General features: G+C 43.2%; 1 protein-coding gene across 2 annotated transcripts in view; it reads right to left on the bottom strand.

The window, feature by feature from the left end:
• Window positions 1-23,884, bottom strand: part of LOC134454370 (Golgi integral membrane protein 4-like) — a 41,284-nt gene that overhangs the window by 6,700 nt on the left and 10,700 nt on the right. The window contains exons 2-14 of one of the 2 annotated variants that reach the window (XM_063205325.1): window positions 19,094-19,168; window positions 17,327-17,376; window positions 16,127-16,180; window positions 14,488-14,638; window positions 12,165-12,247; window positions 10,117-10,200; window positions 7,654-7,836; window positions 6,192-6,315; window positions 5,830-5,981; window positions 2,928-3,190; window positions 1,854-1,930; window positions 1,254-1,345; window positions 393-578 (exon numbers count right to left, since the gene is read on the bottom strand). In XM_063205325.1, the coding sequence (XP_063061395.1) occupies window positions 393-578; window positions 1,254-1,345; window positions 1,854-1,930; window positions 2,928-3,190; window positions 5,830-5,981; window positions 6,192-6,315; window positions 7,654-7,836; window positions 10,117-10,200; window positions 12,165-12,247; window positions 14,488-14,638; window positions 16,127-16,180; window positions 17,327-17,376; window positions 19,094-19,168 (1,574 nt within the window). Of the gene's footprint in view, window positions 1-392; window positions 579-1,253; window positions 1,346-1,853; window positions 1,931-2,927; window positions 3,191-5,829; window positions 5,982-6,191; window positions 6,316-7,653; window positions 7,837-10,116; window positions 10,201-12,164; window positions 12,248-14,487; window positions 14,639-16,126; window positions 16,799-17,326; window positions 17,377-19,093; window positions 19,169-23,884 lie in introns of those variants that run through there. The other variant, XM_063205324.1, reaches the window with a different exon arrangement.

The raw sequence follows: 23,884 nt of genomic DNA, 5'->3' as shown, positions 1-23,884 counted from the left end.
CATGTATCAAAATAAACCCCTTCAAACTTTTGGTTTGAAAAAAAAACCCAGCCCTGATAATTAAATTTCAGCTTGTTATTCTTGCCTCCTGTCCCTGCTTTCCTGGTTTCTCAACTAGTAGATACATCGGCACTCTCAAATAAAAATTTCAATTGTGTTGTATAACAGACAGTAGGTGTAGTTAGTAAGGGGAACTTGCACACCTGGATGCAGATGCAATAGTGTACTTGTATTGCATGTTTTGAAAATATATAAAAGTGCTACCCAAGTGAACAGTGCAAACGTATCGGTCCCAGTCAGACCATCCTATAACAGAAATGTAACAGAATATAACAGCTTTCGGCCCAAGAGCTACACATCTCGGGGCATCACTTCAGGCTTTGCTTCCTCACCACCAGCTGGTCGTCCACATGGTGCTGTGCGGCGGCGGGCGGGTTGGGGTGTCTGGCAGCCGCTGCCTGCCCCTCGTGTCCTCCCGCCTCCCCCTTGTGCTGTTGCGGCAGCTCGGCCTCCTCAAACTCGTCCTCTCCCTGGTTGTTGGGGTCGTCCTCCGGGTCCATGTCCGTCTCCACCGGCTTCTGCAGGAGAACCAGGCGGACAAGATGGAGTCCGTGGCAGATGGGAGCAGAAGAGAGAGTTGAGACAGGAGGGAAAGAGGGTGTGAGAGGGTGTCAGCAACATAGACAAGAGGGGGAGGGAGAGAGAAAGAAAGTGAGACGGGAGGAAAAAAGAGGGACATTCAGGTAAACATCGACCATGTTTGTTAGTCATCTGTGCGCACAGGTCTTTTGCAAGACTTTATGATCATGATCCATGTATAAATACAGAGTATCCAAAGGAGGAAACAACTAAATAAATCATCTAGATTGATGCTTAATTCAAACCATTCGGCATTTTTTGTAGCCTCTGAATCCAGTTAACAGGGGGCAGTCATGGGTAGCGCATCAGACTTGTGTCCCAATGGTAGCCGGTTCAACTCCTGACCCGGCAGGGCAGTAACTAATTAACAAGTGCTCTCCCCATCCTCCTCCATGACTGAGGTACCCTGAGTGAGCCTGGTACAGTCCCGCCGCACTACTGCCTTAGGGCACAATTGGGGGCTGGCCCCTTGCACTGTGGAGTGCTGTGTCACAATGACAATGGGAGTTGGAGTTTCCCAGTTGGGCTCTCACTTCACTTCACTTCACATCACATCACTTCCATCTGTACTGAAGTTTTGTTGCTTGAAATACAAAGTGTCTCGGCTCGCTCACCTCCTCCTCCTCCTCTTCCTCCTCCTGATGTCTCTGCTGGACGGCCACCTGCTTGTCCCCCTCCTCCTCTTCTTCATGATGGATGTGCCTCTCTGACGGACAAGAAAAAATAAACACCGTCAGACTCCCTTCATTTTGCTCTGAAACATATTCAATATTCCGGGTCGGATAATCCATAAGGGCCAGTGGCACAGGGCCCAGGGGCACCAACCATTTACAACCAGTTAGGGAACACCACATGACACAAACTTCATAAATATTGTTCATAAAGGGGGCACCAGCAAGGTGTAGTGCCCGGGGGCATCAGTGTCTTAATACGGTCCTGTCAATATTATACATTTGAAGAGTTCATATGCAAAACCCCAAAAAGTGCCTTTTCAGAAAATAATATTAATTCATGTTTGTTTGATACAAAGCTATCAAAATTGCATATTTTTTATTTTATTCATGTAATATAACTATTATTATCAAGTACATTAATGTACATTAATGTAAACCAAACCAACAACGGGTTCTCTAGAAATATAGAAGTGCAGGTCTACAGAAATGTAGTTAGGGGGTTTTGCATCTGAACTCTTCATTTATTTTTGTGTGTACTACCTTCGTCCTCATCAGCCTTGGCCTCGTCCTCCCCCTGGACGATGTCTGCATCCATATTCTCATAGTGAGACTTTTGCCTAAATGAAGAAAAGAGAGAAAACAAACATTAGTCATACCCCTACTATTCGTTACTTGAAGAAGGACTGAGGTCCAAAATGTCATGCCATTAAACAACTGGGAGTATTAATAGTGTTGCGGACATTTATCATTTACTTCAAATATCTGCAGTGGGTTGCACCAGCTGATCATAAGTAAGAAGTACAAAAGGAATGGAGTGGAAGCACAAGGGTGTGTCTGAGTTTAGCCACATCCATACAGCAACCAAACACAAAGCCTAAAGACCAGTGTGGGTGTCTCTCTCTCTGTGTTTATAGACTGCAGTCTGACCTTTGATGGCGATAGTGGATGATAAATGGATGTTTCAGCTGCATCTAAACTCAGAGCCTTGTGAGGGACATCATCGGTGTGTGCGTGTGTGTGTGTGTGTGTGTGTGTGTGTGTGTGTGTGTGTGTGTGTGTGTGTGTGTGTGTGTGTGTGTGTGTGTGTGTGCGCGTGCATGTGTCAACTCCTGCTGTGTGTGAGCGTCTGTGTTACCCTCAACTTCTCCTGGTCCTGGTGTGTGTGTGCGTGTGTCCTCAACTTCTGCTGGTGTTTGTGTGCGTCCTCAACTGTGTGTGTGTGTGTCCTCAACTTCTCCTGCTGTGTGTGTGTGTGTGTGTGTGTGTGTGTGTGTGTGTGTGTGTGTGTGTGTGTGTGTTTTTGTGTGTGTGTATGTGTGTGTGTCCTCAACTTCTCCTGGTGTGTGTGTGTGTGTCCTCAACTTCTCCTGCTGTGTGTGTGTGTGTGTGTGTGTGTGTGTGTGTGTGTGTGTGTGTGTGTGTGTGTGTGTGTGTGTGTGTGTGTGTGTGTGTGTGTGTGTGTACAGTATATGTGTGTCCTCAGCTTCTCCTGCTGTGTGTGTGTGTCCTCAACCTCTCCTGGTGTGTGTGCGTCCTCAAATTCTGCTACTGTGTGTATGTGTGTGTGTGTGTGTGTGTGTGTGTGTGTGTGTGTGTGTGTGTCTCTATACTGACCTGAGTTGCTCCTGGCGCATCATGTGTTCGCGCTGGTCCGCCTGCCGCTGCATCTGCTCCTCCCTCTCCCTCTGCAGCCGCAGCCTCTCCTGCCTCTCCCTCATCAGCTGCTGCTGCTGCTGCTGCAGGGCCTGCTGACGCTGCTGCAGCTGACGACGCTGCTCCGCCTGTTGCGCCGCCACGAGCTGCTGCTCCTGCTGCTGCTCGTACGCAGACTTGACGCGCTCCGCTGCCGGGGCCACCGCTGCCGCCGCTGCCGCCTCCTGTGGACACACACACATTAATACACATAGATAACACACACACACACACAGACACACACGTTAATACGTAAGGGTTAACGTTCGGCGAGAAGGTCGCTACCGTGGAATAGCAGCACGACAGAGAGAATCTTTAGACCCCGACGCGGAGCGGAGGGGTCTTGTTCTCTCTGAAGTGCTGCTATTCCACAAAGCGACCGACTCGCCGAAAGTTAACCCGCTTATTATATGGATATACTTAAATGATTCACACATGGCGGGGGCATTTCTTTAGGCCTATTTAATGTTAAGATTGTTGCTGCGCAAAACAAAACAGTGCCGTTGTGGAACACCGCTAAGCAACAGCTAGGTAGCCAGGACAAGTGTTGTCTATCACAGCAGCTGATTAGAGTCTTGTTGAAAAGTCGCTTTAGCAGTGAAAAGTCTTGTTGCCATTGACAGCGGTCTGTTATAGACCAACCCGTCCGTTATCGAAAAATAACAGACGTGCGAACGTTGGGGAGCCCCGTTGAAATGAATGGGGCATTCGACCGATGACGTCACAACCATATAATACACTTAGATAACACACACAGACACGCACATTAATACACATAGACCTCGATGCCGCTCGTACACGGACTTGATGCGCTACGCCGGGGCCACTGCTGCCGCCTACTATAGACACACACACACAGGCACACACTCATTTTTATTTTTATTTTTTCCTCTTGAAGTTCTTCTGGAAGTCTGATACACACATTAATAGATACAAACCTGACACGCATACTTTGTCTCCTCCTGCAATCAGTTTGGGTGGGTAACAGACACACATACCCGATCAGAAACACTAACTGCCTCTGGTTACATTCCATCATTGACAGATTGATTACTAGCTGCCAAGATCCATCCATGGGGATGAAGTGACATGTAAAATGCGTCTCTTGTCCAGTCCAGTCATATATTACTTAATAGTTTGACTGGCTCTACCTGCTGTCTAAAAACACAGTAACACACATTCATGCGCCAAGATTAATGCACAATACCCTCCTCCTGTACAGTGGAAGGCCATTGGCCGTCGATAAGGTAGAGGAGAGAGACATACTTGCTTGCATACACACACATACTTCATTTTTAATATACCTAATTGCTGTATCTAAGTAAGCACTCAAATCATATGTCTGTATTGCGGAATGAGTTAAAAATCAGTTTTGCTAAGAGGAAACAATGATAGAGGAAATGGACAGCATGATTTTTGCCTTCTGAAACCACAACCCTCACCTCAGATTGCTATGCAAACAAAGACAGTGTGCAGTGCACACCGTGCAGTATGTACTTTACACGGATGGAGTGATAAGCATTGAGGCACACAAAGCCCAGCTTTAGAAGCTCATAATCTAATCCAGTGCCATATAGCAATAATCCTACATTGTCTCCACCTTTGCATTAGAATGACTCATTTATTTTTAAGTTTTTTTGTTTTTTTTTAACAATTGTGGTAAGAGTAATTGAAGATGCAATTAGGTGGGAGTCCATGATTTTTTTTCTTCTTCATTAGGGGTCCCTGGCCAAAAAAAAAAAATTGAGAAATCCCTGCCATATACTATACAGTATCTGCTCCAGAAATAGACTCCTTATCAGCTGACGGAGCAGTTCTTCATGCCAGGTGTGATTTAATTGAAATCAGCTCTATGAAGTGCACGCTTACACTTGTGCAATTTGAATAATGTGGTACTGTGGTAAATCACAGCTGATGAGATCACCAGAGCATGGGAAACATTCACACTGATGTCTCTGTGGTGGCATATTTGCATTGCAATCGGAAGGGAAATGTCAGCGGCACTGCCAAGTTTACAAATGACATGCAAATGCAAAGATTGGTTGGGACTCAAAATTTAAACACTGGGAACACACATGGATATACTTCAGCTTTAGTTTCAGAACATATACAAAAAAAACCCACAGTCCATCCAACCATTTCCTGAATAAGCAAGTACCTGGACGTGTAATCCCCCCTTGAGAAAGTCCCACTGTCCGCACACAATGTGCTCAAGGATATAGCATATATGCCTCACAGTCTAACAGAGACTTCAAAGGGAGAAGGGAGGACGATACTCAAAGTATCTCAGTCACGGAGGAGGATAGGGGAGAGCGCTGGTTAATCGCTCCCCCCCTCCGAACTCCTCACAGTGGCATGCCCATGACTGTCTCGGTATTTATCTTTAAGGGAGTTGAACAATAAATGTATTCCCAGAAAACTGGTGTATGTAAGTATTTTGTAAGTCGGTGGGATGTCACAACCACCACTTGACCTCACATAACAAGGTCGCGGCCATATTGAAATTGGGCAAACATTTACATTAGCACCTATGGGGATGAAAGTGACGTTTCCCGAAAATCAATATGGCCGCTGCCTGAATGGCTACGTTTACATGAGGTATTTCATTCAGAATTAACTCCATTTAATTCTGAATGAAGCTCAATTCCGCATGTAAACACTTCTTAATACAGAATTAAATGAAAGATCAGAGTAAAAGTCGATGGAACTATTTAAATCTAAATGATTAATTCAGAATTAAAAACCTCATGTAAACGTAGCCACTGATGACAACCATAATGAAAATGTGATGAATGCTTGTATGTCCAGCTTCAAGAATACTGACCTGGTGCTGGTCCCGGTGGGCGATGGCGTTCTCGTCAGGCAGCTCGTTCTGATGCTCCTCCTCCTGCTCCTGCTCCTGCTCCTGCTCCTGCTCCTCCTCGTGGTGGTGCTCCTGTTGCTGGTCCAGGTCCTCCACCAGCTTCTGGGGCTTACCTAGTCAGGTCAAGAGCAATGCAAGTACTTTCTGAGTTCCCGAAAATACAGGAACTCCTCCCACTTTGTCAGTAAGCAAACAACCATACAGTAAGCAAACCAAGGGAGGCGGGTCAACCATGCCTTTTGGGAAATGTTAATTGTCATGCTCTTGGTCAGACCAAGTCTCGAAGAGATTTGAAGGTTGATGATAATCAGGCTAGGGCTTACCGGCCTGCTCCATCTCCTCCTCGGCCAGCTCCCTCCTCCGCTCCTCCTGCGCCGCGCCTCCCTCCTCTGTCTGGATCACCTCCTCCTCCTCCACCACCTCCCCATCTGCCTCCTGCGCGTGCAGCTGCAAAGAAGGAAAGGAAAAACATTATATTACATTACATTGCATTGCATTTGGCAGACGCTTTAAAACCAAAGCGACTAACAAACGAGGACATAATAATAGCCAGCATCACTAGCAGATACAAAACGCACAAGAAATAAACAGATCAACAAATGCAGATGCAAAGAAGGGTTAGTGGGTTTTTTTTGTTAAGTACAGTACATACACACACATACATCAGCATGTCCTATGAACATGCAAGTTACTCCATGGCTAAGTGATGGCATGCTGATTTATTATCGACTATACAGAGTCCTCAGTTCCTTATGAGCATTTAGGTCCATCGTTTGTTTTTTTAAATAGTTGTTCAACAATTCATTGTGTGTACAGTACTGTAGTCAGCCTCCTCCAGCTCCATCTCCTGAGCATGCAGCTGCAAGGAAGACAGGCCAAAAAGGAATGAAGCTTGCTTGTGAGTATGGGACCTCACCGACTGGAAGTTTAGGAGACAGGCATGCATGCGCCTAATCCAAGAACATGTCCTTTTGAGTTATTGACAGGAACATTCAACTGTATGTCAAACAGATCTCGCTAAGTGGTTTTTCTTTGCTCAGAAACAATTGCTTGCCATTTAACACGAGTCACAAATGGAGATGTGATGTACAGAAGTAGGCCGGTAGGTCTGCAATCATCACCATGTCCTCATAATGCACATGATGGTGATAATAGTAATTGAAAAGTTTACTACCATAGTAATATACTACCAGAGAGACAGCTACTCCTAGAATCTCTGATACTACTATGACTTAACACAGTGACTTTAGTAATGCGCTACAACTTGCTCTTCTGGTAACAGCAAATTTACAGCGCCATGTCTTAACGGGGTACTTTCTCTTCAGCCATGGATGGAGGTGGAGGCACAGGTAAATGTGGTATTCGAACCTTTAAGGGTAAGATTCGAACCTTGCAACCATCTGATCTTAATACCAACTCCCTAACCATTATGCCAAAGCTGCCCAATGTTATGTACTGTAAATGATAATGCATTAATACAGTCGGGCTGACTGATCCTGGACTGGGTGCCGCCCTCCTGCTTATCCTGCTGGTTGAATTGGACTGGTAAATCAAGGTCATTCGGAAAATGTGGCCCTAGATTGTAATAAACAAATCCGTTTTTCCCAACCCTAAAATGACAGGTGTTTCCCTTTCATTGTTCAACCCCTGTAAATAATTATGTAACCCAGGAAGACTAGCCCAAGGAAGACTAGCGAACTGCTAGCGAACTGCTATGGCATAAGCTAATGGGGATCCTTTAATAATAATTAAAAAAAATGCATGAATCCTGTGGGGCTGACTGACCCTGGGCTGGGTGTCCCCCTCTTGCTTGTCCTCCTGGGCAGCCTGCTGCTGCTGGTGCTCCTGCGGGGCTGGAGGCTGTGGCTGCTGCTGCTGCTGCTGGGCCACCTGGTTGCTCCCTGGCTGGTGTAGGCCACTGGGCACCTTCAGAGTGTCCTTCAGCTGCCGGTACTCATCCACCTGGGCCTGGACAATGGAGAATGGAGAGGAGAGAGAGGCATTGGTCACAACAGGGGACTATACTAAGAAGCTGGTTCAGGACAGAGTAAACCAGGTTAAGTTAAGAGGTAAATCATCTAATAGAAGTCCTCATTTTCTAATGAGGAATCTATGGTCTTCTATTAGAGTCTGAGCCTAAGAAGCTGGTTCAGAAGTAAACCAGGATAAGTTAAGAGGTATATCATATAACTGAAGAGCCTGGAGTCCTAATTTTAAAAAAAAATGAGGACTGCAGGCCCTTCTATTAGATGATTTACCTCTTAACTTAAACTACCGGTAGTTTACTCCTGAACCAGCTTCTTAGTATTGGCCCCAGCAGACAAGTAGTGCAGACAAGATGCAGTGTCACCACCTTTATTTAAAGTCACTCATGACCACAGAAGGTAACATCTAAGACCCAATAGCATTATAATCACAAGAGTGTATTTCACACTTTATGACAGCACTTGATTCTTCCAAGTTTGACCAATAGAGCATTTTGTTAGACATTGATGAATATTTTCAGTCATGCTACCACAGTCATGAATGAGTAACTTACAAGGTGGTCACACTGCTTTGCATGTTATCATCATGTTTCCAATGCAGGTGAGTGAAGAGCTTAGGAAGACGTTAGTACAGAGAAGCAATGTCAGCTCACCAACATGACAGACAAAAATTCAGAGCACCATACAATTTGGTTCGTTCATTTCATTTGGTTACGAGAAGGCAAACATGTTACAAAAAGGCAAACATGCAAAGAGTACTGTGTAGAAATAAAAAAATAACACTTCAAATAACACCAGCTCATACAAGGGGCATAACTTGAAGGCCTGTATTTGTGTGAGCTGGTGCAAAGGTCCTGCAGCCATGCATTCCCAACGTCTCGGCAGAGAATCGTATATGAGAGAGAGATAAATCAGGCGGGTTCATTTCCGGTAGGCCTAGTATCCACTTTACATCGGGTAAACCCCTCTTTAGGAGACCTTCAAATAGGAGACCTTCGGAGTCTTGAGGTTGAGAATAAATGGAGTCCCCTTAACGCTGTAGATGGCGGTAGTGCACATCTTGTGCAAACACCACGAAAAGAGAAGAAGAAGGAGGGACAACGCCCCCTTAGGAGACCGAATTTTGAGCACACTCCTTTGCATCGGATGGGCGGGTTTTAACGGATCTCTGTCTAGAATATCTATGGTCTCGCTCTGGATACTCACTACTGTTTTTTTAGCCTACAGTTCATTCTCTCTATCTCCATCTCTCTCTCTCTCTCTCTCTCTCTCTCTCTCTCTCTCTTACCATACTCATTTCACACCTCAGTGCTTGCTAAATTTCCAACATGCTCACAAAATTTCATTTCTCTCTCACACACGTATGCACGCACGCACACGCACACACACACACTTCATCTTCCTCTCATTCATCCATCTCACGTTCTGCCTTCCATCTTTGCTCACTCCAGTGGTGCCATTATAGTTTTCGGTCTAATTTTCTGAAGTATGGGCCACTCCACCTCAAAATAAATCTCTCTCTCTCTCTCTCTCTCTCTCTCTCTCTCTCTCTCTCTCTCTCTCTCTCTCTCTCTCTCTCTCTCTCTCTCTCATTTTCCTTCCCTCTCTGGGTGGATGCGACCCAGCAAACACTGTAGTCACGTTGAGAGACTGTCCTGCTTCAAAATGGATGAAACATAACTTTGCCGACTTAAACATCAGGATGGGGAGCAACAACAATGAACACATTTCATTTTATTTCACTGATTTGCTTTACATTTAGAAAAAAAATAATAGGCTAAGAAAGAAAAAATGTTAAGTAGTGTGAGTAGAAAATTGTAAAAGTTGATTGAGGGAACGCAGTTATAAAAAGTCAGTGAGTGCATGTTCAACATCAGAAGTTTGGGGGAAAGCTGTTAAAAGGATTCACGGACAGAATTCACTCCAGTTCACAGAATTCCATTCCAGGCAAAGGGCCAAGCTGAAGGATCGATCTCTCGCATGCAGCATATAAATAAAAAAAAACAGTGCCACCCCCTTCCCCATGCAAAACCCCCTTCCCATCACACACACACACACAGACAGACAGACAGACAGACAGACAGACAGACAGACAGACAGACAGACAGACAGACAGACAGACAGACAGACAGACAGACAGACAGACAGACAGACAGACAGACAGACACACACACACACACACACACACACACACACACACACACACACACACACACACACACACACACACACACACACACCCTCAGCCCTCCCACTCCCTAACCTGGGCGACCGCCAGTGCACTCCTGTGGTCCTCTAGCACCATTGTAAGCTTGTCGTGCGACGACCTTAAGTCCTTGTGCTGTTGCTACAGAGGAAAATGTTCAACACAAGATGCAAACAACATCACAAACCAGTACAGGGACCACAGACAAATGAGAAAGCCAATGCAAGTCCAGTTGACTTGCCGATATGAATCATGACATTCGTTACAGATGTGAGATCATGTTACAAAAAAGTGTTAGACAGTAGCTCCAATCCTCATACTTGGCAGTTCACGTTTTGATGCAAATAAACCGGACATGCATTAACAATGGTAGTCATGCAATATTGTTTTTCATCTACAAATAATAGACAGTGTTAGGTGTCCCTGACCCTATAAAAGGTAGATGTAAGGCAGAACAAAATCGCAGTCTCAATGCTTACCACCTAATAAAAACATTAATTTACTGCAAGCATTGTATTGAGAGTTTGTCGTTTTCTACCTGAAGTTAATCGTTTGTTTACTCATACCCAAAGTCGACTTTTACCTCAGAAGTTGAACGCGCCTATCACTTTCTGTCCGACCCTATAGATGTTTCACACACTGTACTGCTAATACAATATACCTCTCACTTTCAAGTTTAAAAAAGAAACGAAAAAAAAAATAACTTAAGTGTTTCTTTGTGAAGCCTGAAGGTGACACACCTAAAACAGGATTATGGAAACAGGATTTATTTAAATGTGTATTTAACGCCGAGACCTCACCAGGACGGAATACGGAATCAGTATTTACAGAAGGTGGGGGGATTAGACTAAAATGCGACAATGCCATTGAAAAGCCTCTTGAGGATATGGGTTAAGGGCGTTTACACACTTCATCCGAAAATCCAATAATGGTTTAAGTACTACCGCAGAAGTGAATTATAGTTTCTTTTTGGCTTTGATTCAATAACACTATACAATAGGAGGCATTTGAAATACAGGCACTTCAGCACCACTACTGCTATAATCATAAGAACATAAAAGACAAAACAAATGCTATCTTGCTAACGCAGTGCTGAAAAATGTGGTCCACTTGGCATGCCTGAAGACAATAGCAGAGTTAATGGTTATGTGGTCAATTCCATATGTCCAGCACTCCAGAGGAGTAAAGGTCCAGCTTGAAAGAAAGAAAAAACCCAAACCATATATTTGTCCCCAAGACAGCCTATAGTACATATGGCAGGACCTATGCCAGGACCTTTCTGAAAACTGGAAGCCTTGCACCTCCACATGCTTCTTTCTCCCTTAGGCACTATGCCATAAGCTGAGTTTGGGCCCATGGGTACAATATCCACATTAATATCCATATTAAACCATGTAAGACGCATGCAGAGGTCCAAGACGTTACAGTTGCCATCACACACTCTGAACCTCACACAATAAGATTTTATTTGCCTTATGTACTATGGCTTACACCTCCTTCACATGTGAAATTACCCCGATGAAGCTGTGAGCCAAATCATAGTTCAAATAAAATACTATTGCATGAGGTTCTAAGTGTGTGACTAGAACTGTTTTTATAAAGGTTCATATCCATAGCATTACATAACATTTCAATTAGCTGACACGTTTAACAGCATGGGATTATGCAAGGCCACTTCAGCCATGGATGCGGGTGTATATGGACACAACACACATTATCCCTACTGGTAAGGGGGATCCCAAAACTAACTCCCGAAACATTAGCCCAGGGCTCTAAAATGCTGCTGAAACTTTAGCTTGGCTGGTAGAAATGAAAATGTACCAGCAACTTTGGTCCATTGATGAGTATGAGTTTGGCCAATAAGATTAACATCTAGGGTACCAGCCTTTTGTCTTGTGGTGAAAAGAGTAAATTTAGAGCCCTGCATTAGCCCAAAGTTGCTGTGGATTTTGAATTGCCCCATTCAGTCTCTATACACATGAAGTACATCACTCAGACAACTGTCATATTACAATATCGTGCTCCCACCCACCAATGTTGAAATTCTAACTACTCCCTAGTTAATACCCACACCACTCTCGTTGTGTAGACCCCCCCTGCCTTACCCGAGCATCCTGCAGCTGTACGTGGATCTCCTGATGGGCCTTCCTCAGCTGCCTGTTCTCCTCACGCAGGTTATAGATGCTCTCTACAACACACCACAAGAGGGACAGGAGAGGAGTGGAGTGGAGAGGAGAGGAGAGGAGAGGAGAGGAGAGGAGTGGAGTGGAGAGGAGAGGAGAGGAGAGCAAAAAGGAGAGAGTGTGGGGGACAGACACAGATGGAGAGACGTTATATGTCTTCAGCCACCAGGTGGCACCGGAGCACAAACAAGGCATGTCAGTGTCACAGAACACAAAAAAACGCTGCTTGTGTGTGTGTGTGTGTGTGTGTGTGTGTGTGTGTGTGTGTGTGTGTGTGTGTGTGTAACATCTTTTCGCAAATGTACACATTCCCCGTAACGTCCTGAGGGAACTGAACAACACAACTGTGGCGACAGTAAGGAGGTGGTTTGGCCTGAATAGCCACACCACCCGTGACTTCATCCACCATTCTGCGCGTGAGGGTGGACTAGGGGTACCAGACATTGAATGGACCTATATCGCGACTAGGCTGGCCCACTTAGTTCGAATGCTAAACAACGACGATCAAAGCGTTCGAGAAATGGCCCGTGCGTCGCTGTTTCTCGACATGAAAAAGCGCAAAGTCCCCCAAGCCAAGGAAACAGAACCCAGTTTCCTTGGTTTTAGGAAGAAACCCAATGGAAAGCTGGACGTAAGAGCAGTCGGGTTTGGAGTTAGGTCAGATTGGCCAGACCTCAACGACTTGTGTAACTGGAGCGGAGTCAATTTACACTGGTCTCAGTCAGGACTGGTAGACGAGAACATTATTATTAGGAGTGCAACAATCACCGTCTGCGCAACATTTGGGGATGACGGAGAGCGCGCATTCCTTCCAGCATGCAATCGCGCGTCTCTGCTGTCAATCAAACACCAGCAGCGCAAAACACGCTGGACTGGGCTCAAAATGCAGGGAAAATTAGCTTGTATTTCCTCAGCAGACCAATCAATCTCCCACAGCATATTTAAAAACGCATCTATTGATGAGGACATCCAGACTTTTACAGCAAAGAGTAGACTGCAAGTACTACCAACCCGATTCAACCTTTCAGTCTGGTACCCCAACTCATTCACCCCCTTCTGTATACACCATGGACAAACTCAAGTCATAGAATCCATGTCACATGTACTGAATGGCTGCACATTCTACAAGAAGCTGTATATATCCAGGCATGACCGGATTATAGACCTTTTATTAGAAAAACTGCAATATGTTTGCCCCTCACCTGTAACAATGTATACAAACTGTGTTCTAAAACCCCAAATGTTTGCTCTAAACCAGAATCCAACTGCTTTTAATGGACTGAATGCAACTAAACCAGACATCACTATCATTGATGAGGACAATCGAACTGTCGATATAGTGGAAGTAGGATGTTGCTTTGACTCATATCTAGAAGAAACGTTTTGTGAGAAACTAATGAAGTATCAACCACTTGTGCAGGAAATCACTGTGATGGGCTACAAATGCCAATATATAGTGCTTGTATTTGGAAGTTTGGGCCACGTGCATAGACTGGCCACTAGGGGGCTAAGGATGCTAGGCTTCCCAAAAATGAATGCAAAAAGCTTGCTTAAATATTGTTCAATATCATCAATAATTGGTAGTCGACACATATGGAGAAGAAGGTGCTGTGTATATCCTTGAGACTTTTTACCCCACGGACTATTGATCACTGTGGTGACACTTATCTAGTTCATGCCTGAGTATCTTTGCAACTGACAAATTTGTGTCTATGGAAACTCAATTTTGAATTGTGGGCACAAATAAAGAAGTAAACTGTGTGTGTGCGTGCGCATGTGTGTGTGTGTGTATGTGCGCGCGCACGTGTGTGTGTGTGTGTGTGTGTGTGTGTGTGTGTGTGTGTGTGTGTGTACGAGTGAGTGAGAGACAGACACAGACACAATCTGACTGACTCAGGATGCAGCTGAAATGGACGCTTTCTCTGTCAACAAGCACACTTAATGAGACAACTCAATAAGGCCTCCTCAGCAGTCTCTGTTAGTGTCTCAAGGGAGGAGAGAGAGAGGGGGAGAGAGAGAGAGAGAGAGAGAGAGAGAGAGAGAGAGAGAGAGAGAGAGAGAGAGAGAGAGAGAGAGAGAGAGAGAGAGAATGAAATAAAGAAAGAGCAAAAAAATAAAGAAAGAAAGAACAAAAGAGAGAAAGAGAGATACATGAAAGAAATACGATGAGAGGGGAAAAAGAAAGAAAGAAAGAAAGAAAGAAAGAAAGAAAGACAGACAGAAAGAAACTTAACGGTGCCCATACCTTTAAGGTTGGAGAGTTCTATCTCCTTGGTCTGCTGCAGCTGGTCGAACCTCTGCTTGTGCTCGTCCACCACCTTGCTGTGGTCCTCTCCCTGGATCTGGTGCTGCTCCTGCAGGTCGTAGTATTGCTTCTTCAGGTCATCGTGCTGTTTCTGGAACACCATGGCAGTGGGAAGACACGTTAAAGATCAACTAAAGGGGGTGCTAAGTCCCGCACGTCTGGGCTTGCATGCCCATGGGGACCCCGGTTCTAATGCGGCCGGGGTTATTTCCCAGTTCTGCCCCATCTCTCTCTCTCTCAATCGTTTCCTGTCTACAATCATACTGTCCTGTAATAATAAAGGCCAAAAAAGCCCCCAAAAATACCTTTGAAAAAAGGAAAAAAGAAAAAAAGATCAATTAAGCTTATGGGGACCCAGGTTCGAGTCGACCAGGGTCATTTCCCAGCCCTGCTCCATCTCTCTCTCTCCCACTCGTTTCCTGTCATCTCTTCACTATTGACCTGTGTGAAGTTGGCACCCTATATGTTAAAAATATGAATAAAAGCATTTTGGTTCATTTGTGCATCGTTTGTGCACGATTGTTCAGGCAAAATGAGGGTCTGTGCACAAACTGTCTTGAAGATATTTACATTTCAAGAGGTTGGTGACCTTAGGTTACTCAGGAATGTAAATATCTTAAAGATGTAAATATCTTCAGCGCTCATTTTGCACAAACAAACCAAAATACTTTTATTCATATTTGCAACATATGGCGTGCCAACTTTACACAGGTTCACTATTGCTATGAAATTAAGACATAAACCTACCAACTAAAGCAAAAGTGATATGACTGCATCAACTTCTAGCTATGCTGGCCAAGGCCCTTTGGAGGCTTCCTCTGAATTTTAAATCCCCTATCAATTCTCAGGAAATCTTGGCCAATCCTTGAATGGGGAAGTGGGTTTTACGTATATCTTACATATTGTCCTTGTCATTCAGAAACCTTGTATCTCCTCTTTTCATGGTTTTCTACTTATTAACTTAGAATCACTATTTTCTAAATAACTCATCATTTAAACATTAAAGTTAGTTATTAAATAACTTATTATACACATAAACTCATGGAGACTGACCAGTAGTACTATTATATATTTTTATAATGAAAAAAGAATATAAAATAGTAAAAAACGAAGTTTCTGCTGGACAGTGACAAAATAAAAAGGAATGTATGTGTCTCTCATTTCTTTGTAAATGTCAATGCAACCTGTGCAATATCAAAGAAGCACTTACTCAAATACATGAATGTTGGACAAAAATACTTTTTAAACTTTTAAAAACTTTTATACTTTTTCCTGAAGTCTACTTTTATACATGCAGTATTGCTCTTTGATTTTAGATGTTTTTTTATTAACTGTTGAACTTGCTTGTGTGCGCTATTCAAATAAATTAGTCTTGCCTTGACTTGTCTTACACAAACACCTGTGGCTTTTTAGGTTTCTCAGAGGTTGACTTGTGAAATGCTTCTGAAACATGGTGATTTGCAATGAAAGGAACACCACATTTTGTTTCCATGACAAGTGCGACTAACTTCTTTGTCCCAAAACTACACAGTATAAAATGAATCAAACAAAAAAGTGCACAAGCATTCAGCTCACTAACCTTCAGCATCGAATGTTGGACATGCAGTGAGTTGAATCTGTTGCCAGAATCTTGCTGTTCAATGAAAGAAAAATCCAAATACACAAACAATGATGTCATTGTAAGCATCAACATCACAAAACCGCCCCACTTAAAGTGCTCTGCCTTGGACAACAGCTGTTAAATACAAACACACAGCTTCATATAGTACTGCTGCTGAATCTGCAGTGCTGTAGTGTCTGCATGAAGGGAGACTTCTTTCAGAATCTCACACATGCCAAGTCTATGTACTCCACACATTCTTTGTTAACACTTTATTTGATAGGTTTTGAGTGAATCTACGTACATGTAAGACATTGAGTGTACATGCAAGACACTGTACCCCAGGGTTAGCGTTGGGTGTGTGTACAGTGTAAGTACATGTCACATACTGTTACATTTGTAGTTTAACTGTATTGAATTAACGTAACAGCGACCATGAAATAAAGTGTAACTTTTTACCGTTTACACGTATGGATATTTCTGAAAATGCATTGGTTTTGTCCTCTCGTTTACACGTAAACAGAGTTTTACAATGCACATTTCAAAACTCCAGTTTTCCAGATGAGCGGTGGCCTATCACAACTTAAATTAAAACTCCAGCTTTAGTGGCATAAAACCACCAGTCAATGGAGTTATATTTTTATCCACGTGTCGTGTTTATACGTAAACGGATTTTAAAAAATCCCCATTTAAAAACATCTGCATGCATGTAATCAGCACCTGAGACAAAACAAAAATCCAAATGGCACAGGCAGCTAAAAAGAGGAAGTTGGCAGACCTCCAGAAAGGTCGCTGGGGAAAAAACCCTTTAGGGGTCCATACAAGACCTCCAAGAGCTACAGGCCAGTGCTTCCTAGTAAATGACAAGGAGAGCATCTAGCCCGTCCAGAGATCAGCTTGCTAGTGTGGGGTTGACCAGAGCTCCTTTCAACTGTCTCTGGGTTGACCTGCGCCTGCAGCAATGGCAGTAGCAGCAGGGCAGCAGGCCTGATTCCTCAACACTAATGACAGAGCACTCCACTTTGACCACAGGGCTGGGAGCAATGACATGCTGCGTTTGTGTATTGTGGCTCACAACCAGAGAATTCCTCCAGCACAGACAGACACACTCGACACACATACAGGGACAGACATCCGCACGCATGCACAGACACACTCACACGCACTAACTACACTTGCCTTCTCCTTGTTCAGAGACTGTTGGGCCTCCAGCTTGTACACCAGGAAATCTGTACAAACAAAAGAATGACGTATCTTGGTGATAAGGTTGATATTGTGAAGGGTACTGCAATCAAAATATGCAAGGACATTGTTTCAAAAAGTCAAAACACTAGATAGATTGTAGCCCTTCAGAAATGATTGGTAGAGGCTATTGATTCATGGCAAAGTATTAATTTATGTACAGTCCAACTTCGAAAGCATAGTCTATAGTACTTCTTAAGTATTGTTGTCTTAACCCATTTTAGCATGATGACTCATATATGTTGTTTTAATACAAATATGGATATGTTACAGCTGAATGAACACATTCTAATGAAAGATGGGGGTCTTAGGGTTTAAATGTAACCTTATTTCATGTTTTTTATGTGCATCAGAGGCTGAGATATTTAGGTTTTTATAGGCTGAGGGTAACGCTTCGGCATTCAGCAGGCGTTTTTTTGCAGGTGCTTTAGGCGTCAATGGGTTAATATAACACTAGTGAATGATGTTACAGACAGGTGACAGTGCACCGCCTTGTTTGACCAAACAGAGAGAGAGAAAGAGAGAAAGAGAGAAAGAGAGAAAGAGAAAGAGAGAGAGAGAGAGAGAGAGAGAGAGAGAGAGAGAGAGAGAGAGAGAGAGAGAGAGAGAGAGAGAGAGAGAGAGAGAGAGAGAGAGAGAGATGAATCAAAGGCAGAGATAGAGAGGGAGCAAAAGAGCAAAAGGAAAGTAGAGGGTAAGTGGGTTGTGCCATGTCACATTGACAAATGGAAAAGCTTTTGGATCGATGAGACCTGAGTGGCGTGTGCTAAATGGCCGTTTTACAAACGGCTGTTTCAGGGCATTCATGCTCTCTTGGGGACCGGAGTTTCTCTCTACGGGCCTCTTAGCATTAACAAAGGTAGGTCTGCACACTGATCAATAAGCTCCAAAAAATAAAGATTATTCAATTAAAACAGCAATGTTTCGATGAAAAAGTTGCTGTTTTAATTTAATAAACTTTTTTTTTTTAAGCTTTCGATCAAAACGTCAAAACGTTGCCGTTTCAACTTAACAAACTTTATTTTTTGAAGCTTATTCCACAGTGTGCAGACCTACCTTCTTGAACTGTCTGACACTTTTGTCTGGCACCTGCAACAAGTGACCTTGGATGTGCGCACACTACCCAAAACGGTTTAACCCCTCTCCAAGGAGAGCAAGCATGTATGTCATGGTCTCTCTACCCATCATGAGGTGAGAGCAGCAGAACTGTTGTGCTGAGTGTGTGATCATGTGATGTGATAGCGGGGGTTGATAGTGGTCATGATGGTGAGGGTTTAAGGGTGAGGGACGAGGCAAGGACATTTGCTTGTTTTTTTCATGAAAACCTGGGCTTAATTTGGATGGCATAAATACATTCAAAGATTAGATGGTTACGTTTTGGATTTCACAATAGGCTCTATATTTTTATGTTTGCAGCCAGAATGGGTATGTGTAGGTGTGGGTGAGGGTGAGGGTCACGTTCTATTTTTATTATTAAAAAATGAAAAGCGGGAGGAAGAGGCATTGCTTGATAATTTCGTATAAACTGCATTTTGCAAATCCTTCAATAAATTAATGATTTTAATAACCTATGATGTGTTACACAGATACAATGAGTTGAGTAGCCTTCAAAAATGAACCAATTGTTTTGACTAACCCCCCCAACACAATCTCCTGGTCCTGCCCTTGGGGCTGAAGAACAGAAGAGAGATTAGAGCAACTTGCCTTCTTTGGCCTTCTTGTGGTCCAGCCGTTCCTTCTGCAGGGACTTCTCCAGGCGAGACCGGTGCTCGTACACAACTGCAGAGGGGAGGGAGGTGAAATTAGAGTAGACAAAAGGTCGCCGTTAGTCAGAGAGACCCCACGGACTCCCCACGGTGTGATGACAACCACTTCCTGTGGCTAAGTAGACGGAGGCGACACGCATACAGTAAAACCCCCTTCGCACACACGCAGGCGCACACACACACAGACACACACTGCAAAACCCAGGGCCAACATGGACAATACATCTGGCCAGCTTGGGTTTATTCATTTATAGAATGTTATAGTGCATGAAATACATATATGACACACACACACACACACACACACACACACACACACACACACACACACACACACACACACACACACACACACACACACACACACACACACACACACACACACACACACACACACACACACACACACACACACACACACACACACACACACACACGTTCAGCTTGGCATTATTCATCTGCATGAAATACGTATTTGAAATACTTAAACCCATTGTTGACTTGAGCTGATACTGAAGACTTACTGCCATGGCTCTGAGAGTTTAATCTCCCAGAACAGTGCCATTTTCAAAACATACTGTAGCGTGACACAGAGGCTAAAAAGTAACTCAGTCATGCCTTCATGCATGTATACAGTACGCACACGCGCGCACACACACACACACACACACACACACACACACACACACACACACACACACACACACACACACACACACACACACACACACACACACACACACACACACACACACACACACACACACACACACACACACACACACACACACACACACACACACGTCTCATAGGGTTTTGTTTATTGTGAAAGGTTCCTGCAGTATATGCTGAAGCTCTTGTGGTGCACCAAATGTGTGACAAAGCCATCACTGAGTAAACCCTTGAACACCCACCACAACATGTGGCTGTGTGCTTCCTCATCACTGGGTAACATCACTTTATCACTTATCTTGGGCCTAACCCTTGTGGACCTTATGCCTCTACAATCTCTACTTATGTCCTCTTTAAACTTATTTCATTTTCTCTACAACTTCTTATTTACCTATCTACTTATTTTCTCTATTCTGTCTAGTGTCGTCTCTTGTCTTCTTTGCTATTATTTCTTGTTTCTGTCTCTCTTTTCTATTTCCACTTTTCATTTTCATTTTTAAAATTGATGTTTATCCATCTGTTAACCACTTTGAGCAGCATGCCTTGTATGATACCGTGCTATACAAGTATTATTAACATAGCTGGGTCCATTCCACTCAGATACAACTGGGGCCTATACAGTACTAAGAAGCTGGTCTAGGAGTAAACCAGGTAAAGTTAAGAGGTAACATATCTAATAGAAGATCTTGATCTGGAGTCCTCATTTGAGAAATCAGTTGAGATCTTCTATTTCTAGTGAGATGATGCCGTGCACCGTGTACGCACATTTTGCATAATTCAAGTTATTTCTCAATGAAGTATAAATTCAGTCCAGCTGACCGTTTGGTAACTACACAGCCTGTTCTCTTCTTAATGAGGTAGTCATTCCAGTGTAAAGAAATCCCACACACCGACCATTCCACCTGAAAAAGGCCGGATGACCGAAACATTGTATAAATAGTTTGCTGGTGGAATGGACAGTGTGTGGGATTTCTTTACCCTGAAATCACGACCCCACTAGGATAATATCCTACGCACCTGTCCAACTACAAAGGTATCCAAAAGTGTCTCTTTGAACTCTCCTACATGAGCTCATATGATCATGAAATTTCACACGGCACACCCAAACGTTTTTGAGCCTGACCACCACAGATTCTATTTCATCTCCTTCATGATCTCCTCAGCAAGACACTGAATCCAAATACAAGTACTCAGTCAAGTTGCCAATGTTCTGGTTGACACCATTGGTGAATAAATTGGTGAATGTAAGGAGTTTCAGTGAGGAGTTTCAGTAGGATCACCTTACTCTACTCTACTCTCTTTGGTGCTGCTACCTTGTTCCAAGAATTGCCACCTTCTTCCATCTTTAAAACAATGCCAAGTCATCATTTAACAATTGACTAAACTACTTCAATGGTTATAGAGAACACCCATATGCACATTGATACAGAACAGTGATTCAGCTCTTCTTTTAAGTCAATCACCCATGCAGCCACCCAGTAAGAAAGGACAATTCCAGCACTAAAGGGAGATTGACGTTGGCATTAAGTCAGCAAACAAAACTCGTGGAACAGGATGGCATTCTTTGCCATGGGGCATATTGTTTAGAGAGAGAGAACCGGACTTAACAACTAAAGAAATGCCGATATGAAAAGGCTCAGACTGGTCACACCACTGCTGACAGCATGAGGAATGAGGGATGGCCAAACCATACATAGAAAATAAGTCCAACAAGAGGGTGGGGTGAATGGAGCGAGAAGAAGTTACAACATTTTTTTTTTGCTGGAGCTCCCAGGTAAACAGCTACATTTTCACATCTGCACAAGTAAACACCACAATGGTTACTTCACTCCTTTTGAGAGACAAAAACGGCTACTTGAATGAATGAATGAATGAATGAATACACCTTTATTTCCCCGAAGGGAATGTCCTGCATTATGGGAGTACAACACTTGGACAGACAATTACAATAGTACACAAAAACAAGACTAGACTAAAAAAAGAACATACAAAGAAGATTAAAATAAGAAATAAAATCCTATTGTATTACAGTATCTTATCCTATTGTATTACAGTTATTCTGTCTGAACTTAACTTATTTAAAAGTTTTGTGTGTGACACTCCCTGATGCGTGAAGAGCAAAAGAGAGGGGGGACTGGAGTGGCACGGACATGGAGATGTAAACAAGAGCAGTTCCTCTTCCTTGTAATTAGTCAGCCAAATCCAACCAACACCACATCACACCACGACACACACTCCACACCAGTCACCAACCCACTACAGGAGTCAAGCTAGGACATGTGTGAGTGTGTCCTTCTCTTAGTATCTTGTTCTTCAACTGTCAAAATAATTCAAAACAACACCATCTCGCACCACAACACACACCATCAACACCAACCCACTACAGGGGCCTATACTACAAAGCTGGTTCAGGAGTAAACCTGGTTAAGTAATGAGGTAAATCATCTAATAGAAGAGCCTGGAGTCCTCATGATATACAGTGAGTCCAATATGTATTTGATCCCTTGTTGATTTTGCCGGTTTGCCCGCTAATAAAGACATGATCAGTCTATAAATTTATGATAATATGTATTCAAACATGGAGAGACAGAATATCAAAAAGAAATTCCAGAAAATAACTTAAAATAATATATCTTAATTTATTTGTATTTAATTTAGGCAAATAAGTATTTGACCCCTCTAGCTAAAGACGATAAATTGCTTTGTGGCAAAGCTAGTTGTCTAGCACTGAGGTCAGATGCTTCTTGTAGTTGATGACAATGTTTGTGCGTATAGTAGAGAAGATTTCTGCCCATTTTTCTTTGCAGATTATCTCTGAAACATTAATAGTTTGTGACTGTAGCTTGGCAAATGGGAGGTTCAGTTCCCCCCATAGAATTACTATAGGGTTGATGTTTGGAAACTGTCTAGGCCACTTCATGATTTTAATATGCTTCCTCTTGAGCCACTCCTTCGTTGCTTTGACTGTATGTTGCATATTACTGTCATGTTGGGAGATCCAAAAATGGCCCACCGTCAGTCTAGTGGTGGAAGGAAGGACGTCGGCACTCAGGATTCCATGTTACATGCCTCCCTCCATCCTTTGCTGACGATATGAAGTTGTCATGTGCCTTGGCCAGACAAACACACTCAAACCATAATGATACCACTTTCATGCATGATGGTGAGGAGGGTGTTATTGATCATTGATCATCTTGATCATAGACAGCAGTTATCTTTCTCAAAACACATTGAATTGTGTTAATGCCAAACAGCTTGATTTTGGTTTCATCTGACTACAGTACCTCATTATATCCTAAACCAGTCTGATGTCCGTTGGCAAACCTCAGGTGGGACTGCACAGGTTCCTTCTGAAGTAGAGGTACCATGTGTGCACTACCGGATTTTAAACCTCTGTGGCATTAAGTGCTACCAGTAGTTTTCTCAGTGATTTTGGTCCCAGTAGCTTTGATATCATTGCCTAGTTCATCCCGTACAGGTCTAGGGTGCTTTCTTTCTGTTCTCATGATTATCAAATCCCTACAAAAGGTCAAATATTGTATAGAACCCCAGACAGGCTGATGGATAGTCATTTTGTATTCCTCACATTTTGGAAGAAATGCATCAACAGTTGGGTCATAAATACCCAGTCTCTTTCTTGTGGCTTTGCAGCCCATTTAATCTTTGTTCAGGTCTAAAATCTTGTCCCTGATATCATTTGACAGCTCTTTGGTCTTTCCCATGCTGGTGAGGTTGGAGTGTGACTGATTCACTCATACTATGGACTGATTCTGCTGATTCAATGTGTCTTTTATGCATGTTAGAATGTACAGGTGTTTTTAATTCAGATGACAAGTTGATCTGAAGTACCGATCTGGTCTGTGGGCCCAGAACTGTTATCAGTTGGCAGGGGATCAAATACTTATTTTGCTTGATGAAATGGAAATAAATTAATATATACTCTCTTAAATTAATTTCTGGATTTCTTTTTGATATTCTGTCTCTCCATATTAGAATACATATTATCATAACATTTATTGACTGATCATGTTTTTGTTAGTATGCAAACCAACAAAAT

The sequence above is a fragment of the Engraulis encrasicolus genome, chromosome 8 (genome assembly GCF_034702125.1).
Source record: "Engraulis encrasicolus isolate BLACKSEA-1 chromosome 8, IST_EnEncr_1.0, whole genome shotgun sequence".
NCBI lineage: Eukaryota > Metazoa > Chordata > Actinopteri > Clupeiformes > Engraulidae > Engraulis > Engraulis encrasicolus.
This window is presented reverse-complemented; position numbering and strand designations above follow the sequence as displayed.